This window comes from Condylostylus longicornis, unplaced genomic scaffold (assembly GCF_029603195.1).
Source record: "Condylostylus longicornis isolate FDR11 unplaced genomic scaffold, ASM2960319v2 ptg000135l, whole genome shotgun sequence".
Lineage (NCBI taxonomy): Eukaryota > Metazoa > Arthropoda > Insecta > Diptera > Dolichopodidae > Condylostylus > Condylostylus longicornis.
Genome location: NW_026578103.1, coordinates 11,500,604 through 11,526,865, shown reverse-complemented (window position 1 = coordinate 11,526,865; position 26,262 = coordinate 11,500,604). Strand labels below are relative to the sequence as shown.

At 24.2% G+C, this 26,262-nt stretch overlaps 1 protein-coding gene across 1 annotated transcript in view; it reads right to left on the bottom strand.

Moving 5' to 3' along the window:
* The window catches only part of LOC129615037 (histone acetyltransferase KAT7), a 67,445-nt gene that overhangs the window by 12,434 nt on the left and 28,749 nt on the right, over positions 1 to 26,262 (bottom strand). Inside the window, exon 7 of the mRNA XM_055530085.1 lies at positions 24,090 to 24,183. Within this exon, the coding sequence (XP_055386060.1) occupies positions 24,090 to 24,183 (94 nt within the window). The remainder of the gene's footprint in view (positions 1 to 24,089; positions 24,184 to 26,262) is intronic.

Here is a 26,262-nt window from a genome sequence, read left to right as displayed (position 1 = left end):
AGAATTTTTTTCTATGTATACTCTGTACACGAATGCATATATAAAAATCCCTTTTAAATCATATGTTATCACTTGTATTAATTTTTAGCTTTTTTTTTCCTATACGAATTAAAATATTTGAATTACGTTACATTGGATTGGACATATATGTATGTAAATATTATTTTAATAAATCGACTTTTTTTTTTATTTTGATGGGGGCAATAATATGTAAGTTTTCTAATATATTCAGTGAATTCAATAGGAGCCCTAAAAAAATATTTATTATGAATAAATATTAATATTTTACATAGTCAGCATGTACAATCGTACTCTTGTGTCATAATGGAGAAACAGTCAGAGTAGCGTATAGCAGAGATATCCTGCGATTTTTTTCCAAATCCAAAATTCTCCATTATTATAAGCAAAATGTTTTTCTTTATGCTAACCGTCAACAGAAATTTTATTAATTTTTTAAAATAATTCGTTGTGATTAAAATTTCTCGAAATTTTTTGTCTATAACTGAACTTATTGATTATCTTTTTTTTTTACATATACATACATAGTTAATTGCTTAATTTTTCTATCCCGCTCAGTTTAATTGTATAAAATAATTCCTAATTTTTAGAATAATAAACTTATTAATTTGAAAAATAAATTTGAATCGAAATGAAAATTGTTATACATAAAAAGAAGTGTTGTTAGATTTAAAAATTGTTGCCATAAGCAAATATTCCCGCACATAAAAAATTTACATAATTTTCAATGTACCTTTATAAAGGATTCCAAATGTACATAATTAATTTTATATATTTACATATTTCATATATACTTTATTTTATATTTATATAAGCCCTTATCTAAACATAAGATATAAATAAAATTTTCTTCAATTTCTGTTGTATATAATCAAAGTAAAATTAACAAATAAAATACAATTATTTTATTACATTTAAGGGTTGATTTTGAAAACTCTTTATACATTTTGATTTCCATATTTTGATTTTAATTATGTGTTGAAATCAAATCCATATTTATATAGTATTTGATATTTGATATATGTACATATACAATTAAACATGTATGTGCAGGAATTAAAAAAAAATTTAAATGTTTAAATTATATTTCGTAAGTACTTGTAAATTTTGTATTTTAAATTTCTCATATTGTAAATTTGCTCTTATTTATAAAATTCATATTTATAAATTACATACATAGATGCACGTACAATTTGAAATCTAATAATATATTTAAGATTTTTGCATTATATATTAAATATTCACTTTATATATACAAAATTTTCATATGCATATGCACATGTATAATATGCATATTAAATTATAATTTTCTATCTTTAGATCTAAAATAATAATAATAATAATAATAAAATAAATTTTCCTCCAATCTTTATCATCCTATAGAATAATAACACCAATATATTATTATTACCATCATTTCATCATTATAATCATCAACTTAATCATCATCATTGTCGCCGTCGTCGTGAACAACTATCATTATTATATACCGATTAATATAAATATATATATATACAATAATATTATAAACTAAACAATAAAATCAAGTGGTAACAACGGTGGTGCAAAATAAAATTTACAGAAAACAAGAATATGTATATAAATACAAAATTATAAACATAATAACAAAAAGAGAAAAAATTACCCAAAAAATAAAATAACAACAAAAACATAGCAAACAAAAAAAAAAGGAGCAAAATAATAAAAAGAACAAAATTAAAAAAGTAAAATAATAACAACAAAAAACAAAATAGCAATGTCGAGACGACTTTATCGATCTGTGTAACTCACCACCATAGAGCTCACAAAAATTTTCAGTATAACCCTGAGGGCGACGCCCTGACTGTGACCTTAGTTGAACTTTTGTAGCATTGCGTATTGTCTCAAAAAAAATAAAATAAAAAACAACAACATGTTATACATACATCTAGCATATATGTATACACAAATACATAAAATTTTAGTATACATGCAAATATTATTAAGGCCTCTTTACTAGAAAACTGAAAAATAATAAGAACAACAGCACCAACATCATTCATATTATACAAAATAATAAACAAAAATATGTATATAAGAAAAAATAAAAATAAAAACAAAACCAAACAAACTAACAACAAATATTATGAATAACTAAAAAGGATATATGAAAGTCATAGTCCTTACAAAAAAATAAAACAACAACAAAGTCGAAACTAAATAAAAAAATACCATATATACACAAGAGTACATAAAAATAACAATAAAAACGAGAGAAACAAATAGAAATATTATACTCCTGCAAAAAAAAAACATAAAAACACACACACATACACAAATATTTTATGTATACTTCATTATTCATTCATACATTCTATATGTATGTATCTACATCTGTATATTTGCGCAAATACAACGATAAAAGTAATTAATATACATAATATAGGCATATGAAAAAAAAAACAAAATCTCTAGAAAAAAAAAATATTTAAAAGAATGAAAAACAACAACAACAAGAAAAAAAAACAAAATAATAAAAATAGTAATGAATGATAGAAAATATTGTGGGCAGAAAGACATGAAGAGAGGAAAGAGAAAAAGAGAGTAATAAAAAAAAGCAAATTTGTAATGAAACGAACAAGAAAAACAAAAATAAAAGAAAAAATAAAAAATAAATTTTTCTTTTTTGCAAAACATCATGGTTTGAGTGAAAAAAATGTCTAAGGACTTTCTCAGGAGCAATTGAGACAATTGAATAAGTCCTCTTTTGCAATTTTTTGATGCATTTTTTCACCTCTTAATAATTATTTCATTCATTTCTTTCTTTTAATTTTTTTTTTTCATTTCTATACTTTTTTTTACTCCGTTTGTTTTTTATTTTTCAATTTTTTTTTTTAATTCTTCAATGTTTGTTTTTATTATTATTATTATTATAATATTTTTTTTTCCATTCACTAACGCTTTTTTAATAATTTGTTTTGACCTTGATAACATTTAACATGTTAATTTTTTGTCAGAAAAAGTGTTAATTGTAAAAAAAAATAAAAAAAAAAACAAAATATAAAAACTTTTTTTTTTTTTGTTGCTTATAATATTTTATTTCAACAGGGTGTTTAATGATTATGTCATATAGTAAAATTTTAAAGATCTTTGCGAGAATTATAAATCGCTTTGGCCTTATATTAGTCTTTTAAAATACCTTTCTCACGATCTAAGTTCTTGACTAAGGATTGATGTTCAGAATAGTTGTTAAATAAAAGTTGTTGAGATTTTGGAGATCTTTTCAACGACATGCCGGATAGCCATATATGGAAAATTATTTCAAATCCTTTACTAGGACCTTCAATTTTGCGTCAAATACAGCGATCAAAATATGCATATGTCTTTAAAAATCTTTCCGTTCCTAAATGATCGCTTTATCAAGAGACAGGTGGACGGACGGACTCAATAATTTTAATTTAGTATTTGATTCTGTTAAAGAATATATACACTTTATTGGGTCGAAAATTTTTCCTTTTTGTTGTTTCATAGGTCGTGACAAAATGATTATACACGCTAAATAATATACAAGTCGTTATAAAAACTGGAGTCTTAAATTACGTTATTTTTGGTTTTAAAAAAATTCCAATAATATCGTCCTAGTTTTCAAAACAAAGGGTAGTATTAAATGAGTAAAAGAAAAAAAATTTCATTTCAGTTTGAACTAACGTAATATTCAATTGTACGAGTATATATTTACGCAATTACAAAAGCGAGCAAAAAATCCAATTTCCAATTTTTATATTTTATAATATTTGGTTCCATATCTTATGAATGTAGTCTTTCACTATTTCTTTTCTAAAAAGCACAGTGTGTGGACAATTTTTAACGAGCGCAGATTTAAAAAATAAAAATTTTCACAAAAACAACAAATTCATTTTTTCTTATCCCTTGTCGACTTAAAACTACAATATTAGTTGATTCCATACCATTTAGTTGTGGCCAAAAGATGTCTTTTAACAGCGACTTATGACACTCATCATTATACGATACGTCGTAATAAATATCAATACAATTATCTGCCAAATAATTATTTTTATTTGTTTACTTTTAGGCATGTCATTTGAAAATATATTCGAAATAAACGTACATAATATCAATTAATATGTCAAATTGCGTGCAATTATTTGTCAATATTCACTTGTTTAAAAAAGAAAACAACATTAAAAATCCTGTCAAATTTGACATTAAAAATAATGTCAAATTACTTGTGAACGTCAAAACTTCTATAACATTGAACAACCTGTATATTTATAACTATGCACGTATTCAAATATTTCTCTAAATATACACATACGTATACATATACGTACTCATGATGGAATGCAAAATACATAATATACATCAACTATATTATATATTTATTTTATATAATAATATGTAGATACACAATACCCATATGTGTGCACATGTATTTGTATCTAATGAAAAAAATCAATTTGATATTTTTTTTTCTACACAAAATAATAATAATAACAATATATATATAATAATAAGTATAATAAAAAAAAAAAAACAAAAAAACAAAAATGTTAAAATACGACAAAAAATGTAGGAGTTTAAATATTTGAACTCATTTTTTTTTTCGTTCATATTTTTTTGAAAGGTTCTAATTAGACAAAATTGGGTATATTTTTAATTGAAAAGAAAGAAGAATGGGTTAAACATGTACCATAACGTATGTATATTTGTATGTGTATGTAAAAAGATATAAACTATGTAAATCATGTGTGTACATAATTGATTAATTAAACAAATGAGATTTAAATCACAAAAAAAAAAACAAAAATAAAACAAAAAAAGAGTTACAAGGTCAATAATCGATTTTTCCTGTTTTTTTATATATATTTTTTTTTGACATATTTAAGAAATGAATACATTATTTTTATTAACATACATATAGTTGTACATGATAAATTCGAATATGTTATTCTGTTGATTTTTTTAGCAAATATACATAAAGCTCGTAATATTAATCCTTAAAATATTATAAAATTTCTATATTCATACATTAATATTTTTTAATTTGAAAAACTTTTGAAACAAAATTATTTTTATTAATAGTTTCAATGCAATATGAAATTCACTTATCTGACTATTCGTTCAGGAATATGATCGCAGATAAATAATCTAAGGCCTGGAATTTTTACATAAGATTCACAACAAATTTCCAAACATGATATATTTAAATGTTAACATACACACAGGAATAAAATGTACCACATTACTTTACAATGTATGTATAAAATATATGTTAATAATAAAATAAAATATACATTGAAAAACATTTCAAAATTCATAATTTATAAGGAAATTGTAAACTCAAAAAATAATAATAAAAACAATTCTTTTTGAAATTATTCTTTTACTGCCATAATAATATTGCATATTCATAGGAGGAAATTTAAAATAATAATTCTACCGGAACTAAATTATATTGCTAATTATTAATTACATAATTTATCTAATAATCTTTACAAAAACTCAATAAAATTTAAGGTATTGCAAAAATTTGGAAAGGTAATAAATTTTAACCATTTTGCAAAATTTAAAGAGCGAATAACACAAATTTTAGGGGAGAAGGAACTCTTTTCTTATAAAATATTTATCGATATCTATTAACCGATAAAATTTTAAGACCACCCGAATTGTCATGTAGGAAAAGAAATACTAGTCAAAAGGTAATAACAAATTCTTCTAAAATGATAGTTTGAAAAAAGGTCATTCAAAATTTTGATATTACAAATAATTTTTTTTTAATATTAATTCACAATTACTTCTTTGCTTTCGCAGAATTAACGAATAACTCGGAATATAGTTAATTATCAAAGGCAATTAATTGTCAAGTTGAACGAGGACAATGATATTTACCCAAATATCATGTTTCAGAGAAATTATTAAAAATCTATTTATGCCTACCAAAATTACAACCATAGGGTTTCAAAATTTGGTTGATTCGGCTTATATTGTAAATAAGTTTACCAACCTTTTCGTATAATCTCTTTTCGAATTAAACAATAATTTATATAAAAAAAAATTTCCATTTATTTTTTGTTTACAATATTGGATTAATAAATTTTAAGTTAAATTATTAAAACGGAAATTCATAATCTTTTACGTATAGACCTAAGTACGTACATACGTATATATACATTCTTATACATATGTACAATACAAAATGTTTTTTTATGAAAGTCAATTTTAAAAAAAAAATGATTTTATATACTGATAAAATATTACGACGTCTGAGAACAATATTATTAAAATGGCGCCCAAAAAAAAAAAAAAAAATTATTATCATGTAAATAATTGTAATAAGTAGGAATGACCTAATAAAATTGAAATTAAATTGAAAAACAAATGTTTTATTCAATAGATATTTAAGAATTCTGGCCATATTTTACATTATCTCTGAATAATTTTGCCATATTCGTAAGATTCTTTACACTTGTGCATATAAATACAATTTTCATCTACGTCTACAAGAATTTATTTAAATTTTTTTTTTGTTTTTTAATCTCGATTTTTATCTTAATAATAGCACAGACTGAAAAACAAAAATATTGCAAGTATTTGACCTTTATTAAAATGTTAATTTGAAGCAAAAAAGAAAATATTATAAAAATTTAAATTCCAAAATAAGAGTAATTTATTGTCTATGGTTTTATTTACGTGATTTTAGGTTTTTTTTTTTTTTGATAAAAGAAAACGTAAAACAAAATAAAAAGGCGTCAATTTTTACATTGAATTTGATAATATTTAGAATATTTTTCTCCAATACCAAAATTCAATTTCCAAAAACTACCAAATATCGAAGCAAAAATCACCTGCATTTCTTGAGGTTATTTATGGTAAATTAATAATAATAATAAACTACCAGATAATACGTTTATGTCATCCCGAATAGAAACCTCTTTTTATAAACCATTGATCAAATATTCTCCATTAAAAAGTGTGTTACAAGATCTAGAAAACCAATTAACAGCTCTATTTCTTGAAGTTAAATGAATTACAGAATTGGTTTATATAACAATACGGCTAACCTTGTTCAAACTACAAATCATTCTTGTTTATAATAAATTCAATTAAGGTACTCGTACATACAGTCCATCAGTTATACCATATGGATCATAATTTATGAACGATTTCCAATTATTTATTACATTCGTACATGCTCTTAAACAAGAAGATAAAGCAAGAAATAGAGTGCACTTGTATTGTGCCCTTCTTGTATACAATTTAATTAAAATTTTATTAATACTTATGGTGAAAAGCCAAAATATTTTATTTCCCTCAATTCTAAATTTAGTTACTCGCAAAATAATAATGGCAATTCCCGAAAAAAAAATCACGTCATTTATTGTATTTACAAAATTATTTTTTTTTATTTTTATAATCTGCAAAATTATTTAAAGAATATTTATTGTTCTGTTTTATACTCGTAACTTGCAAATCTTCCTAAAATGATTCACAAAAAAAAAAAAAATTTTTTTTAATTTTTGCGATGACTAAAAATTATCAAATATTTATTATGACTTCCTTATCAATTTTTATGGTTCTTCTTGAAATTTGATGACAAATTTCTTCAACGTTACCAACAAATATGTTTACTCTATTAGTGATTTTTTCAATACTGAATCATAAAAGAAATAAAATTTTCTATAAAATTCTGTAACAATTTCAAATAAATTTCAAATTTTTTGTTGCACTTTATTATGTGGTACTCGTATTATTTTCTGTAAGAGTTTTCTATAAGAGTTTCTTTATATACTTCTAAATTTAAAAATTAATTTAATTCAAACAAATTCATATCAATTCTCACCACCGGCCCACCAAAGGTTAAAAAAATTTGTATAACAAATTAAAATTAAGTAATTAATTATTTTAATATATATAGATTTGTTCATAAGAGATTCACAAAATTTGGAATAAAAAATTCCAATAAGTGAAGTGAATCATTTTCATAAAATATATTGAATACAATAAACCAGGATGATAAAACTGCACTAATAGCCTTAATCATTAAATACATTAGCATACGTAATCTTTATTTTTTAGAATTACTCCGAAAGTATTCATTTTCTGCGAAATACTACTTTAAAAATTTTTTAATTCCATTGAAAAAATCAATTTAAAAAATTCCATATTTTAGCATTCTATAGATTATAATTTTAAAATATATGCATAATTTCTTTGAAATTCAGAATTTAAACTAATTAAATTAAAAATGTTATATAAAATATGCACATATTTTCAGGTTGTGATGAAAACTGTACTTAAAAACCTTTAAATATAAAAGTAATTAAAAAATTGCGTGTTTCAACCTAAAAGAGCATAAATGATATTTGATTTAGGTAAATCACAAGGTCAAAATAGTAGAATATCGAATCAAAATTATTGGACAAATTATTCAATGACAAGGATTATTCAATGATTGATTCCAATTTCATAATTTTAAAATTATTACATACAAACACTTTCAATTTCCAAACAAAAAAAAAAACCCCTTCGACAAAAAAATTTTTATTAAAAAAACAAAAATTATTTAACTCTATTTTAAAAGTCCATTCACATCATAAGACATTAAGAATTTTTCTGAGATGGATCATAAAATTCAATTTAAATGTATATGTATATGTACATGAAAATTGCTTCCGTTTTTCAATATTTGCTTATCTATAGTTCTAGAGCAACACAACAATAAAAAAAAATATTTTTTGAATTGCTTAAAATTCAAAAAGTTCAGGCATTTTATTATCGTTTAACTGTACGAAACCTCTTTAGAAATAAAACACTTAAATGAAATCATAAATAACATTTTTTAACTGCTATTACTATATTTTTTTGTGTATAAATGTATATACAAATGCACTTATTGCTATATGTATGTTTTTCTAATATTTAAAAGAGCCAATGCACTTCTATGCGCATAAAAAGAAAACCCCAATTTCATTATAGTTTTAAGAATTCTAAAGAAAATTTCAATTCTATTATGGTGTCGGATATTTCGTTCATAATTGACCAAATATGTATATGTATATTAACAGGTAAATATTAAAACATATATGCAATACATATGAATGTAAAATGACCAAATTTCTGTACTAATGAAAATTAAAAAATCCTATAAATATGCAATTAAGTATCTTAATCAAAAAAAACGGAAAGATTTCAAAAATAATTGTTCTAAAGAAAAACAAATTTAACAGTTGCATGTAAAATTGAACAAAGTGTTCCATCAATTATACTTTATTCGGCTTCTCAAGAACTCTCATGATTACTATACCAGATACAGTTTTCAGTTACCGCAATAGTTTCATTTTATTAAAAGACATTTGAACGAAAATTCTAAATTAAAAAGCTTCTAAATTGGATCTAATATGCAATAATATTGAAAAAGAGTTAAGATAATTTCAGTATATTGAATATTTTTAAAATCAAAATATATTCATTAAATATATAATTTTATATGCTCATACATACATAAGTGTATACCCTGATTTTAATATAATATAACACAATAAAACCACAATGTCTGCGGCCAACTACTTTACATAACCACAATAACAATATTAAAACATAAATTGTATTTTGTAAATTTTTAAAATTTATATACTTCATAGCTAGCTATACTTTAACTTTTACTTTTTATTTATATTTTACATTCAATAGAAGAATAAAAATATTAACCATATTTTAGAATATTAAATGTAACATATAAATAATAAAATTGAATATTTTATTTGAAACTAAAATAGTGTAAAATTTATCACACCACAATTATATTTCCTTGGAATTGTAATTAATCAATGTATTGCTATTCATTCGAAATTAAATTTATTCGGGAAATACATTGAAATAACCACATTTAAGTCGAAACTAGAAAATATTTGAAATAAAAAAAAATATGCAATAAAGAAAAGCAACGTTAACGTTGAGTAACTATTTATAAAATATATAAACAATTAAAGCAATAATTTTCGAAATTACATATACAAATATTTCATTTCAGCAATTTCAAACTGGAATTAACTGCAAGATATCTAGGGCAAACACCTAAATGCAGATATAGTGCTAATTCAACTGAATAAGCTTTTTAACATTTAATATGGATTTTGGTAGATGGATATTGAAATTTGGAAACTGTTTAATTAAAATTATTTCATATAATAAGATTTGAGGATTATAATTTTTAAAACGTAATAGAAATTCTTAAAACATACGTATACAGAGTGTTCGTGACTCGTCGGCACCCCTGGAGCAGGATAATAAAATAGCGTCCATACAAAAGAAAATCACCTTTTATATTGCTCGAGTTATAGCAACCACATCACATACGAGGGCCCATAAATATATCTTAAACCAAAAAAGTCTGCGAAATCATACCCTGCTAAAAGGGGAATTTCATGAACTTTGAAATGAGTATATCAGGTTGATTTTGACTGTCGCCTTTTTCGAATTATCAGTAAAAACTTAAAATATAACAGTTTTCAAAAATTCCAACTTTTAGGCTCCATAAATCTAAAATTTGTGTCCAAAAAGCAAAATGTTCTTCTAGACGTATTCTAACATCTTGTTTAGGTAACACCATCGCATCTTTGTCCATCTTTTTTTTTGACATGACGAGACGATATCACCCGCACTGCCAAAAACTTATAGCATTTCATGTATTCCATTAGAAAAAAAGCATGACGACAATCCATAAAATAGAGTTTATAATTAAGTACCCAACAGTACACTAGATCAACGTTATATTTTAGGTTCAAAATCATACTACTTTATTTTGACAGTCAGCACGTATACAGACATACATTTATAATAAATGTAGTTCTTAACCATCCCTCACTACTCTAGCTCTTGCCCTCAAAAGAAAAGTAGAAAATAAAAGAAAAGAAAAAACTAATTTTTGGCGATATTGAATTTTTTTTTTCTTTCAAATTTTTGGATGTTTTATTTTTTTTTTGGTTTTTTGAGTTCAACATTCTACCAGACAGATTTAATGCTATTTTTTTTTCTCTCGTGATTTTTATTTGAATTTTTTTTTTGTGTTCTTGCCTTCTTTTTTTTTATTATTATATTCTAAAAAGAAAACTGAATTTTTTTTGCTCGTTTTTTTGGTACTTTTTTTTTCGTTTGTTCTAAAAACTTTCAAAGTTCAATATCCTTTCTTTGTCGGGAGACAAAAACTGTACGTGTGTACCATTTTGTTATTTTGTTGTTCTGCTGAATCATTTTTTGAATCTGAGACTATGAACTCTTTTATATATTGGGATACAAAACACAGTATAGAGCAAAAATTATAACAACAAAAAAGTAAAAACGTAAAAAAAGAAGAGAAACAGACAAGGGAAAACACAGTTTTCCAGTACCGCTGTCAATATCCTTTTTGGGTTGACTGTACTATATATGCCTTTAATATTATTTCGATAACAAAATCTACCAAAAAAAAAAATTCAATGTAGGAAAAATTTTTCCTTTTATTTCTTTTTTTCTCCCAATGTTTGTCTTCTGTTTTTTTTTTTACTTTTTTACTTTATTTCAATTTTTTTCTTTTTTTTTGATGATACCATATACACAACTATTACATAGACAATTATATTACCGTTATTGTTGATGCTGTTATTTTTCTTATTACTTCTGTTCTTCTTCTTCTTCTTCTACTACTATAATTGTTATTGTTTGTAAAAAAAATTTTTTACTATTGTTATTTTATTCAATTTGGAAATGGTTGGTAACACCGTAACACAACCATTATTCTATTATACTCAACACAAAATTTCACAAATATAAATAAAAGAAAAACAAAAAAAAAAAGAAGCAGTCCTAAAACTTTATACGGAATGCTATGAAAATCTCGCCATCTATAGTGCTTTTTTCATCTGTTCTTTATTTTCTACTACTTTTTTTGCTTTTTGGAAACACAAAAATCGAAATAAAATGAAAACGACATGATAATAGAAAAAGAGAAAAAAAAAAGAAAAGGACATGAAATCTTTGTTTGTGTACTCGTATGTGTTTGAACGTGTGTGTGCACCAAAATTTAATTTTTTTTTTATTGTTTCTCTTTTCTATATGATTTTTTTTTATTTGTTTATTTGAGTTTTGAAGAGAGCTAGAGGTAGATGTCATGTACAAAAAAAATTTTTTATCCCCAATAGCATTAAATTTTCATCTTTACTTTCAGGTTTGATTTTTTTTCCTTTTAGAAAAAAAAAAATAATTTTTTTTTTTTTTGTTCTTCTAAAAATTTTTAGATTTTTTTTTGTTTCTCAGATTTTTCGCCCTTACATCTTTTGATGATTACTATACAATTGTACTATCAAAAATCACCATTTAGTTCTATTTAACCATTATTAAGTATATGGGGTTAATGATTTTGACTGACAATTCATATTTTTGTTGTAAAAATTATTATTTCATAGTTTTTTTTTTTTTTTTGGTAATTTTTCTTTGGTTAAACGAATAAAAAATTGAAATTATAAAAATTTTAAATGAGAAAATATTGGCGTTATTTCGGTTTTTATAATAGCAAGTCAATTGCATATATATGCGTGTATATGTATACTATTTATACATTGTGTATGTATGCTGATAAAGTGTGATAGAAAACACTATAATTAAGAAGCAATTATACTAATTTCGCCTATCGATATGCAATTTTTTTACTTTTAAAACTCTTAATTTTATTTTATTTATACTGAAATGTTAGTTTAAACAGCCCCAGAAGCGGATTAGTCTAAATTTAATTTATAATAAATAAATAAAATACATTTTTCTTTAAATAATAAGTTTTAAAAATTACATAATATTATTAATTAATTAAGAGTTTAATTAACAAACTAAAAACTTGAAAAGCAATTAGTATAAGAATACTTTGAAATTATGCTTCAAATTTATGACTTAGCACAAATTATTGGCAAAAATTAAATTAAATCAAAGAATTGAAGGGTGCAGTCTTCTTCATTCGATTCAGAAAATTTATTTAATGAAAATCTTAACTAGTTTTATTAAACAGAAGCATGATGACTTGCTTGATCTCTCTATACAGTAATTAAGATCAACTTAAAAAAAACTAACACGGTTTCTTTTAAATATTGTAAAATATTGTAAAATTTATTTTTACTAAAACTAAAAATTTCTGAGTAATTCAAGAGTAACGCCAATACAAGTGATTACGTCTCCTCTTACTCTCAATTTTCATTTATTTAAATTTATGAGATCAATAGTCCAAAATTGTTTTAACAACATCAACAAACATAAGAGAGCAAAAACAAAAAAAAATATTTAATTTAAACATTTTCTTTTTTAATTTATTTTATTAATTCAAAGAAAACATATTTCACAAAAATGGTATAAAAATTTCAGAATTTAAGACGCATATTTTATAAGTTATTTTTTTTATTTTTGAATTTTAGGTGCCAGTTTCAGGTTTCCGCAAAAAACCTATTACACCTTTTTTATATTTAAAATTTAAAAAATATATGAATTCTTTCAAATATTTATGGAACCGAATTTAAAATGAAAAAAAAAATAGAGAAGAAATCTAATTCATTTTTTCACTTGACAACTATTTGGTACACAAACCTGCATACAAACATTTATGTGTTCTTTTTATAAAGAATATTTTGGTAATACAATAGACCAGCATGTGTTATCAGTGATCCATGAAGATAATTTTAATGATCAACTCAAATTCAACAGTAATAATTGCTTTCATATCAAGAAATATCATTGTTAAAAATTTGTTTTACAATAACTTTTTCTACTGTCGAATTGGATAGCGAAAATAGTAAAGTTGGAGACTCTACTCTTCAATATTGTAAAACGATATTTAACATTGCGATTTATTATTCGAATTAATGTCCAATTTTCATTAGACACATATTAAATGTATATATATCTTAATGCACGTATATTATTTATATCGCAATTTTTTCTGTTATTCAATCTAGTTCGACAAGTAGACTTGCTATTCGCAGATTAAATTTAAAAGATAATTTTCATGATTCTTTTGACCATTCACTTACAAAATTTGTAAAATTATTTAAATTGTGATGTACTGAAAAAAATTGTACTGAACATAAAAATGTACTGAATGATTTTAATATAATTGTCTTTTGTCTACTGACAACCAGTTAGCATTGTTTATTGTAACTATTTATAAAAAAAAAAACACAATTTCTCTTTGTTTCACTATTTAGTTATTTTACTGCATCTTACAAAATTTGATAAAAGCGTGGTCATTGAGTGAAATCAAAGATTCGATATTACTTTTATATCTCAGAATTCATTTTAAGTATACGATATGAAAAATGCTGCAACGTAAGCATAATAGTGAATATTTGATTTCAGCCATTGGTTACTTTTATTGCAAGCTGTAACCTAAACCGAATGATCTTCACTCATTTATGAATATGTAATTTAGTTTTCTCCAAATTTTTTTGGGCTCTCAGAATTCAAATTCACGCTACTAAATACGTTTTTTCGTAAATATATATATATAAAACTATAACATTATTCTGCTCACCTTATTTTAATCAATACTCAATATACTCAAATTATCCATATAAATTGATTCAATAAAAACTGATTCATCCTGTATTGAATTATAATATTCTCGTACACATGCCTACGAGTATTATATGTATACAAATTATGGTTGTATATACAAAGAAAAATAAATCACAATTCATTAATATGTTAGATAATTTATTTGGAAGCTCTTAAATTCAAATAATTATTTGAGTGAAAGTACAATCACCTTAAGCTCAATGATTAATATTATTAACAAAATATGTGTGTACATTTGTGTATCCATTATTAATATAAAATATATCTATATAAATATATTACAATACTCATATGCGTATAAGATGTTTAAAACCATAAAATAAATATACAAATCAAGTCAAAAAGAAAAGATATTAAAAAGAATGTATAATAAAGCTATTTAGTATGTAATCCGTGTAAATAAAATCAATAGCAATCTATAAACTATGTGAATATCTATACAAACATATTATATAGAAATATCCAAAAATTAACCCGCTTTTAGATGAACAATTTAAATAGAAAAAAAATTTTTAATAATAACAAAAATTCGAACTTTTTATCTTTACGCTTTTGAAATAGTATACAAGTATAGGAACAGAGTATACTAAATATTTATTGAAAATCTATAAATAAGAGAGTAGTTTATTAACCGGGAAATAAAAGATCATACTATACGAAATTTTTTTCAAAATATTAAAGTAATTCAATATTACGACAAATTCATGATATTTTGAAGTTAAATGTTATTAAATGTCACAATAGCTGTGGCAGTATTGTGAAAAATTACTTATTGCTCTTGTGAATTTTATTTCTAAAATTTCAAATTTGCTCTTTACAGTATCCAAATTAGAGAAATCGTAAAAAGGAATAAAATTGTAAATACAATCGAAAAATAATTTAAGAATATTTATTTTGTTAGTTTTTCAATTGTATTACTGATTTTTAAATGAACTGAAAACTAATCCTATATGTTATTGAAATTGATAAATACTCCATGAAGAGCAAGGAACTCTGTATAAAATTAAAAAATAATTACAATCAATTTTATCGCATTTTATTTGAAATTTATTTCTAAAAATCGCATAATTGATAATTCAAGACTCAGCAGTCACGAGTATTTCAAATTTTTGTAACAATTTTGTGCTACACTTTTGTTGATCATATATCAAAAAACTAGCCTCTTGTGGAACCATTTTTAACCAAATTTTGATATTACTAACCTATATAGGTTACTAAAGATCCAAAAATTTTACAATAAGAATCATGTATGTTGTTCATTCAAAATTGTGATATTATGAAAATTACTTGAAAAGTAAAATTGTTTGACCCCTAGAGGGCCGTAATTTAAAAGAACATACGAGTTTATCTTAGACTTATTTAAATAAATATGATTTTATTTTATTTAAAAATAAAATTCGTGTACAGTATGTTAAATTAAATAAAGCTGAAAAAGCTGAGCTTGCATTTATAATTGTTTATAAAATTATGACTCATCAATAATATGAGTATGTAGATGTTTAAATTTTATTTAAATAAAATTATCTTCACTTACAGAAAGTCATAAAACTAATGATGACTTAAAAAAAAATAAAAAAAAAAACAAAAATAGTTGACCGTATCAAATCTGTGATGTCCGTACGAATGATTTTAAATGTCGGATATAATTGACATACAGTTTCATACAACCTCTTGCTATTTATGTCTGATTCTATTTTACATATATTTATATGGTAGTTACCCATGTAAACCCATACAATTTAAAATATTTTTACTGAAAAAGGTACAATTATATTTGCTTGTGCAAATTTTTAAAACTGTGTGCCGAATAATTTCTGAGATACAGTCAAAATAACTTTTGGAATTGTATTGCAGCTATCACAAATGCTCATGAGATCTCAACAACTTTTAACGAATATAGTTGTCATTTTACTATTTTTGTTTTTGCAAAATTTTAGTATTGTAGGTTGAACAGTTTTTAAGATAGAGTCAAATAACTTTTCAAGTAGTATAACAGCTATACCAGAAGGTGTCAAGTAATTTCAACGGCTTTTTTCAAACACAATAGCCTTAATAATATATTCGCTTTATAATAGCTAATTAATTATATATTCGCTAACCAAATAAAATTTGAAGCTATATGGCAGCTACCTGAACAGATACTTTAATTCTATCCAATTTCAATAGGGTACTGGCATTTACTATAATAAATTATCTGTGAAAATTTGGAAAACTTAGCTCAATTAGATTTCTGGTTATCATTTGGACGAACGGGCAGACGAACCGACGGACAAACATTGCTAAAACGACTCAAAAATTTTACTCTAATGGAAAACATACACTTATGTCTAGAGCTCAGGCTATTATCTCTTAGCGTTACAAATCGTAAGGCAAATTTATTATATACTCTTCTATAATTCTAATATACGTTCGTACGGGTACAAAAAATATTTTTGTACGTACAAATCTAAAATCATAAATACAAAAAGTTCAATGTTGCTATAAGGAAATTATGGAATTGTTTAATCCGAAAAAAACTCATCCCATATTTCTTTCCTGAATATATATATTTCGATCCATTTGTTTATTTTACACATAAAAAATTACTTACACAATATTTGAACAGAAAAAAGTAAATATTATGAATAATTTTTTTTTTCTTTATAATTAGATTCATATTAGATTTGTTTTGAAATTTAATTTTAAAATAATCATTACTACTTCATCTTTCACTGAATTTATCTCAAATCACTGAGATATGATGAAAATATTGTAACTTAATATTAATAGAAAGACATAATTAAAAGGATCTTTAAGGGCCTTAAGTTTAAGACATAACGCTGTTTGTTCTGACCGCTAATTTATATATGAGTATCAAACAAATATCATATTCAACTTCTGTCGCTTTATTTCCAAAATCTGATCACTTAACTGTTTATTCTATATAATTATTTATAAACACAATACAAATAGAGTCTGAAATTGTAAGCGAATTGTTGCTTACAAAATGTTGTTGCAATAAAATGTTGATTTTAATAAAAAAAAAAGATCACTTAACTGTGAGGTGATGAGATTTAATAATAATTTTTACATACAGTAAAAATTTTGATATTGTCAATTGTGTGATGTGTTACTCAGTAACACATCACAGTTACATTAATTATACAAGTGTTGCCAAGTGTAAAAAATATTTAATAATTTGAACTTATGTATTCTTGTCCAGAGATTTTTGCAAATTTTAACAACATTTGTTGAAATTATTTTTTTCAGTGTACAGATTTTAATTAACAAAATATTTAATATTGAACCGCCATTTCTTCCTGTTATATACTTTTCTGATGCTTAATACTTTAATCTATTAATCTGTAGAACATACACAATATTTCGAGATTTTTTCATTCTAATTACATTTTTTTTTATTCGAAATTTTCCAAATAATAAATAAATGATCCGGTGTAAAATTTTGAGTAACAAAAAAGTATGATGGGATGACCGAGAAAAAAAATAACATCATAGATAGATGAAAAGCGAGCGCGTACAGGAAAAAAAAAGTTTTGAAAGTGCAAAAACCTTTAAGAGAATTTTACGTTTTACATTTTTTTTTTGCTTAAAATCTTATTTAAAGTACAAAAAAAAAAAATGTATACAAATTTTTTAGTTGTTTTCGATGATGTCATGGCTGTTTAACTTATGTTATTAGGCGATTTAATTTGCCTGTGCGTACATTCAAGCACTTTATATGTATACATTTTCAATCGCACAAAAGCTTCATTTACTTAATTTTTTGTTTGCGCTGGTTGATAATCATTAAAAAAGTTTTCTTTTTTTTTGTCGTTTCTCATTATTCGTTTCTGCTTCTAAATCCGCAATAATACAGGTATAACAATATGTGACGTGCGCGTGTGTATGTATTTCTATTTTCCGCGATTTATTTTTTTCTTTTCTCTCTCTGTTTTTCGCTTATTTATTTCGCGAACAGGTTGATGATACGCATTATTAACATTATTTCTGAATTTTTCATTATATATTGTGAAGCTGGGATAAAATTGAAAATTTTATTTTTAGGATTTTGTTATATTTAGATCAACCCAACCAAAAAACGAAAAAAAAAACAAAAAAGCATGAAACTAAACAAAAGAAAATTAATAAATTAAGAAAAGAAAAATTATTCTAAAATTAAATTTGTACAAAATTCTATTTATTTTTTTCTCTGTGTTTGTTTCTGGTTTATTCTTCTTACCGCGATTAAAATTGGCTATTTGCCTAAAGTGATACAAATACATAAATCTGAACAAGGGAAACAAATGTTTAAATTTAATGATAATTTGAGTTTAAAGTTAAAAAAGGTTTTTCTTCTTACTTTTTTTGTGCGAAAACTAAATGATTTTGCCAAAAATCGAATTTTTTTTCGCAATATCAATTTTTTTTTCCTATTCTGTTGAAAAAAATAGTAATAAAAATTTTCTGTCCCAACATCAATAAGATAACAATAAAAAAAATTGTAATGATATGTTTGACCAGTTATAATGAATTTGACAGACAAACCTTATTTGAAGTCGAACTTTAATCCAGGTATATACGTAGATCTGAAATGCCACTAATGTTTTATGATCACTTTGCCAAATAAAATAGTGGTGTGCATGGTTTTCTGGGTTTCTCTAAGTCCATTTGAATAAGTGGAAAGACATTAGTGATTGATATTTTCATTAGTATCAAGCTAATTACTTGTAAAGTATACATATTCTTTACTGTTCATAGACATTACTGTTCCTAGACAAAATATTTACATAAATATATTTTTTCTGAATGCGTTTTCCGGGACTTAGAGTCGCACAGGGTCAATTTTGAAAACTTTTCCAAACGAATGTTTTGAGTTTTAGATCTCTCCAACTATACTCTTAATAACAATATTTGTCAACTTTCAATTTTAATACAACAGAGCTGAAGAGGATTCGAGAAATTTGCAATGAATTCGGAATAAAAAAATTTTTCCAAAATTGTTTGCTTAAAAACCATCTTTGCATTATTCTAAACAAAGTCTTTAAGATTCACAATGAGTGAATTAGCGATCTATCATTCTGCAGTGCCCACACAAAATGTTTGTTTAATATTTATGTAGTATACATAGATTTCTGTGTTAAATAAAAAAAAAAAAATTTTTATCTTAAAGCGGATAGTGAAGCGGTAGAACATATAGTGAAACTATACAAGCACTTTTCTTAATTTGTTAAAAATTTGCTAAAAACGAACCAGAGATCACCGGGTTTAGTCGAAGTAAATTCAAGAAATGCAATTTTTTTATCTAATTTTTAGAAACCACAGTCTAAATCCAATTAACTTTGATAAAGAAAATTTGTTTATGTTATAAAAGTTAAATTAAATTCAACATCAAAACTGATTTTTTACATTTTATTTGTATATGTATGTACATAAGACGTAAAACAAAAAAAAATTTTTGTTCTGCTATTTTTTTCTCTTCCTCTTAAATTAATTTTCATATTTGAAATTTTACACGTTATTATATTTATAGTTCAATTAAATATTGGAAAGGTTAATAAACTTTTTAGTAATTATAATTGTTTAGATAATTTTTGTTTAAGTTAAACACAATTTTAAAAATTGGAACGACCCATTAAGCTAAAATTAAAATTAGCAGAAATGAGAAAAATTTTTTTTTATTAGTCTATTGTTCCATTTATATTTAACAAAAGAAACTATTAATTTAATAACTTAATTCTTATAATTTGAATTTTTCGATTTAATAGACCAAAGTTCAGGTGAACTAATTAAATGAACTAATTATAAAGTATGTTTTTCCTTGAACATTCAAAAATGGTCTGACTTAGAATTAGCTGTTGAATTTAGTTGATTTATAACTGGTTTGAAGGACAAAGTATTTTAAAAATAATTAGTATAGATTAATTCATGCCACTATTCGAACAGCACAAAAAGGTCTGGTGAAGTTTTTTGATAAAATCAAACTTTTTCTACTTAAATCTCGGTAGTATATTACTCGTAGAAGAAGATATTCTGCATTACAGCATTTTCAAATTTTGATCTTCAGCCGTAAATTTAAAATTCCAAAAAGCCTAATTAATTTTTAGCACTTTTCCAAAATATTTTTGAAGAAAAATGCTTATTAGATTCATCCTGATCCTCCGTCCGTCTATAGACATGTATACAAAACTTCTATAGATCTATACCGTAAACTTATTTCTGTTGAAGAAAATTTTACGAAAATGGCTGGCTACTTCTACCGCGGCGTAGCATATTTGAACTTTAAAATAACAAAATAGCCGTTAAAATTTACCTTCATCTAAAATCCCTTTTTTCAAACTTTTGATATCGTGTTTCTTCTATACCATGTTGTAGTGGTCTAAAATTTTGGCAGCTTTTAGACACTGATAAATAGTGCATTTCGTTGGAAGAAAATTTTTTCCACCTCTACCCCGTTTCAAGTTAACCCCACTTTAAATTTGTAAAATTTGAATTTTTGGCACCTTATATTTCCGAAACTGCATAAGCCTTTCAAATTTTAATTTTTCATGCAATTTCATGTTAATGCCACTTTCAATTTTTTTTGTTATTTTAAAAATTGCATACATTGCTTATCCTAAATGTATGCAATCCTTGAAATATATTCGTGGTTTGTTTTTAAAAGCAATATTTTTACTTGATGAAAGGACAAGTGCTACATTACAAACTATTGGCTTGACCCAACTTTATTTTTTTTTTCATTCATGTGAAAGTGACAAAAATGTCTCAGAGTTAATTTTATTTTCAATTTTTTAAGAAATTCTTTTTATTGTATTTATTTTTAAATTTAAATTAAGTAAGCGTGGGTTATTTAATTTTGGTTTTGATTGGCCGAAAAGAAAAAAAAATTCAAAGTAAAGTAATTTTCAATTAAGAAGAGAATTTAAATGAACCACTATAACTTGTTTTTGGCACATTTCCAAAAATTTTCCAAAAAGAAAGTATCCATTGGCTTCACTCTATCTGTCTGAAGATTTGGCTGCCTATCTATTCTTTTATTTATTCACAAAACTTCTAAAACCTTCAAAATAAAAAAATAATAACCTTCAGTACACAAATACTGAACAAATACGTCTTGGTGGAAGCACTCTTCCTATTGAAAAAAAGTTCATATTCCCTGTCCCCTTTAAGTTATATATCACTTCTCCTCTTCCTCTTAAATTATTACAGCTCAAAAATTGTACAAGCTATAAGCTCTTTCGAATTGCTATGCAATTCAAAATGTAACTGTAATTGTCGTCCTTTTAGTCGAAAATTCTTCTTCCAACATTTCTCCTTAATTTATGCAAAACTATGTGGCAATTAAACAATTGTTTTAGTAGATTGTTTTCATTACTTAGACCTAAAGCTATACAAACAAAATAAATCAAAATGTACATTTTGCAAACAATGGGTTTCCTTGACTACGCATTTTTAGTTCTTATTCTTGAAATATCACCGAAAATTTAATAATTTTTTTTGTTAACCCTAATAAATTATTAAATTAATTAATCCAACAGGATCTTACCAGACTATTTATATATTCTTCTTTGTAAAATCGTTTTTTATTTTAATTTTAATTAAATAACCAGCCACAAATACAACAAAAAACAAAAAAAAGAATTTTATGAATCATTAAATTAAATTTGGTTAAAAAAATCGTAAATGGTGATCAAAACTTTAATTGACTGAAGAGAGAAAAAAAAAAAGCAAACATTCATTTTTTATTTCTCATAAATTTTAAAATTTATTCAAAAAATCTCGATATTCAATATCCTCTAGAATATTTGAACAAAAAACAAAGAAATTGCTAAAAAAAAAAAAGCAGAGGAGAAATTTAAATCAAATAAAGACAAAAATTTCATCATTTAAGAATGTTGTCTTTACAATTAATTTGAATGAAGTCAGAATAAAATTTTCTCCATAAAATTTTTTTCAAGGCCAATTTAATAAAAAAGAATTTTTTTTAAGTGAAAGAATAATATATTTTGCATTTGATTCAAAGACTTGGAGATTATATAAAAGGTAACCTTAAAATATTTGCAAGGTGAAAGTTATTTTATTGAAAATTATGTTACCGTGGAAGTAGGGTAAATTAACAATTGATTTGCAAATATTTTATGTAAATTTTGTTTTGACATGGTTCGTACTTAATTTTAACAATAGATTAATATTAAAAACATTAGTTTTAGCTTATTGCAAAATTAATTTTTAAATTAATTATCAAATTTTGGAATTTGATTTACATTTTTAATTTACAGCTTTTAATTTAATACCATAACTAAAAAAAAAACAATATAAAATCACACTATCATGGATCCCAAAATCATGTAGGGGGATGTCACGAAAACGAAGGCAGACTCACCAAGTTTAACGCTTGAAAAACAATATTTACTATGTTTGGCTCTTCTTGTGATCGGACAATTTCTTTGAAGTCTGGAAAACGGCATCAATATACGAAAAGTATTTTTTTAAGACTTATAAGAAACTACCACACATATTCTTTGCAATAAAAGTTGACTTGCACAGGTTTAAACTCTTGAAATGTTACATTGCAGCAAGTATCGGTATATGAAAATAGTGGCTATATAAGTCTTAAAAATGTGTTTTAATTCGTGTGACATAAGATATCACAATAAACATATTAAATCAAATGAATTACGAAAGCAGCAAGCGACAGAATATAATATATATATATATATGCATACTTATAATCCAGAAATATCAACAATTTTGCAATTAAGCTCTATATGCAACAAGCTACATAATATCTTTATTTTGTCATTTGCGAGAAATTTGTTCGCTAGAGGTTGAATTGAAAATATACCTTTTACTATAACGGAAGTTGTAAGTACAATTTCAAAGACTGGAAGTTCAATTTCAAAGACCATTTCATTTACGGTTTGTGTACAATAAAAAAAATAATCAATTGTTATAATTATAAAATACATTGAATTTATGTACTATAAAACAATTCATACGAATACTAATTAGCACTAATGTCCAACCAAAAATTATTTTTAACATACGATTCGATTTTTAAAATGCGTAATTTTATATTCTTTTCTTATGAATTAACAGTATATTGTATAAATTCGTATTTAATTAAGTATACATACAAATATTATACACAAACATATTATTTATTTTATTTTTATTGTTTTCAAATATGGCGCCGCAAAACAATATTTGCATTTCCTTCAATTAAAAGCAGGTCATGTGAAAGGAAATTTTTAAGCCTTTGATGTAATGACTAAATACCATTAAAAATACTATATAAAATACGCGACAGAAAAGAAAATATACTATTAAATAATCCTTTAAATATTATGCATTTGAATAGAAACAAAAATATAAGAGAAAAATTACTAAATGGGAATTTCTATTTTGCATATAGACCTTTCTTTTGTTTTTTGTACAAATGTGTAAATAATGTACTTATATAATAAGAAAAATATATACAATAAAAAAAATATTTATATACTTACTAAAATCTATCAATAATCGGCCATAACCTTTTCTTTGATAAGGTGGTAATGTAAGAATGCATGACACATTATAATTTAAAAATGAATTTTTTTCCTGAAAGTAAAAATGAAAAAAAAAATCAAAAATTTAGTAAGGTATAAAAAGAGAGAAAATATTCGCAAATTCAATGACTCTTAAGTTTTACTAAATATTTCACATATACATATATATTGTATAAAATGTTAGTGTAAGTTAGTTCGATAAAAACAACCTATAATTAAAAGGAATCGACAAACACAAAAAAAGAGAAATAGCTATGTACAATAAAAAAAAATTTGCAAAACACACGAGAAAAGAATAATAAAACCCCTATGAATCAGATTAATCATCTATGCGGTCGAAATTCCGAATATGTAAAACACAAGAAAAAAACCTTAGGAAATTAAAAAGCCACTTTTAATTTTTTTTGTTATATACTTATATACATATATCAAAAAATTAACTATTATATAGAGGCGTACGTGGACAAGTTAGTGATTACAAAATATCAAGTACATTTGCACTTAATACCAAATATTAGAATTTTAAATTATTTACACAGTAAAAGGCTGAAAGAAAGAACAAATTTGCGCCAATTGTCATATTTGACTACGCGCAATTATGTCGTACATTTTTATATCGTATATCGTATGCCGATAAGATCACAATTTTTGGAGTCCAAACTTGATATAAGATATAACAAACAAAAATCTCGAACATGCTTTAAAAGCATTCTGAAATGATGTTTTATGTCAATTTTGTATCCCATAAAAGTTACGGGACATAAACAATGTTATGATTTTAAACAAATTTGTTATAAATCATTAAATAAGAATGTAAAAAAGTTTATCAAAGTATGAAATTATTTTGCAAATTGTTTATAAAAAAGCTACAAAAACAACCAAAATATTTTTCTCGCGACATTTCATTCTCATACTCATGTTTACTGGCGATATAAAATACTAAAAATATTACCAAATTTCTATACTTTTCCATGTTATCATTCCTATGAAATGCAACAGTTTATGTCGGCGCGACAATTGTACTTGTCATAATATTTGTTATACTGAAAACAAATTGACCAACACTGTCATATACATATGTATGTACATTTTATAATGCTAACAAAGTAAACTTTTTAAAAATCTATTTTGCAATATGTATAGCTGTTAAGTTTCAAATATTAAAATATTGTTACCTAATAAGGTATCAATATATGTATGTATTGTATTGAAAAGGTAAACGGAATACGATTACTTTTGTGAAATTGAAAAAAGTGCTTATTAGTTTCACTCTATCCGTTCGTCCATCCGTTCGTCAGTCTATCCGCATGTGTATTTACAAAACTTTCATCGATTTTAAGGCAGAGACCAGAAATTTTTTAAGAAACTTTTTAGCTAAATCCGCTCTATAAAAGTTATAGCCCCTCAGCTATATTTTAATAGCATTTTTTGACTTTTTAATGCATTAAACCCACAAACATTCTTTAATTCATTTTCTTAAACCCCACAAACATTTTTCTTTAATTTTTCATTTCGTGTTTCTTCGAAGTTATAATAACGTCAAATTTTCGCAGTTTTTAAATTTTAATAAACAATTTATTTCGTTAAAGAAGAAAATTCATTTCCACTACTACCCCCTTTGAAATTACCTCCTCTAGAGATTCGTAAAATAACAATTTTCGAAGTCTAACTCACTTACTCAACCGTCGAATTCGACCATTATACTCACGCTTTCTGCAATTTCTCTTTTTTTTTTGTTGCCAATGCTAAGTGTATGCAATAATTTGATATAGTTTGGATTATGAATGAAAATAATTAAAACAATGTAGTAGATTGTATTTAGAAGGAGTATTTCCACTTTTTCAAGAGAAATGTTCTACCTTACAAATCATTGGTTTGATCAAACTTTATTTTTTATTTCTTTAACTCATTCACTTTTTTGTATTTTCTATTTAAACACACATTTTTCATATAACGATATTTTTGCGGATATTGGGCGTTGTCTAATGAGTCAATCGCATACCATAATAGTTGTAGGTATGTATATATATATACACATGTGTGTATGTAGGTTTATATTCATATAAATATAGATTATGGACATAAATATTTAACTATAAAATTGGATAAGTTCATTGTCATCACTAATATG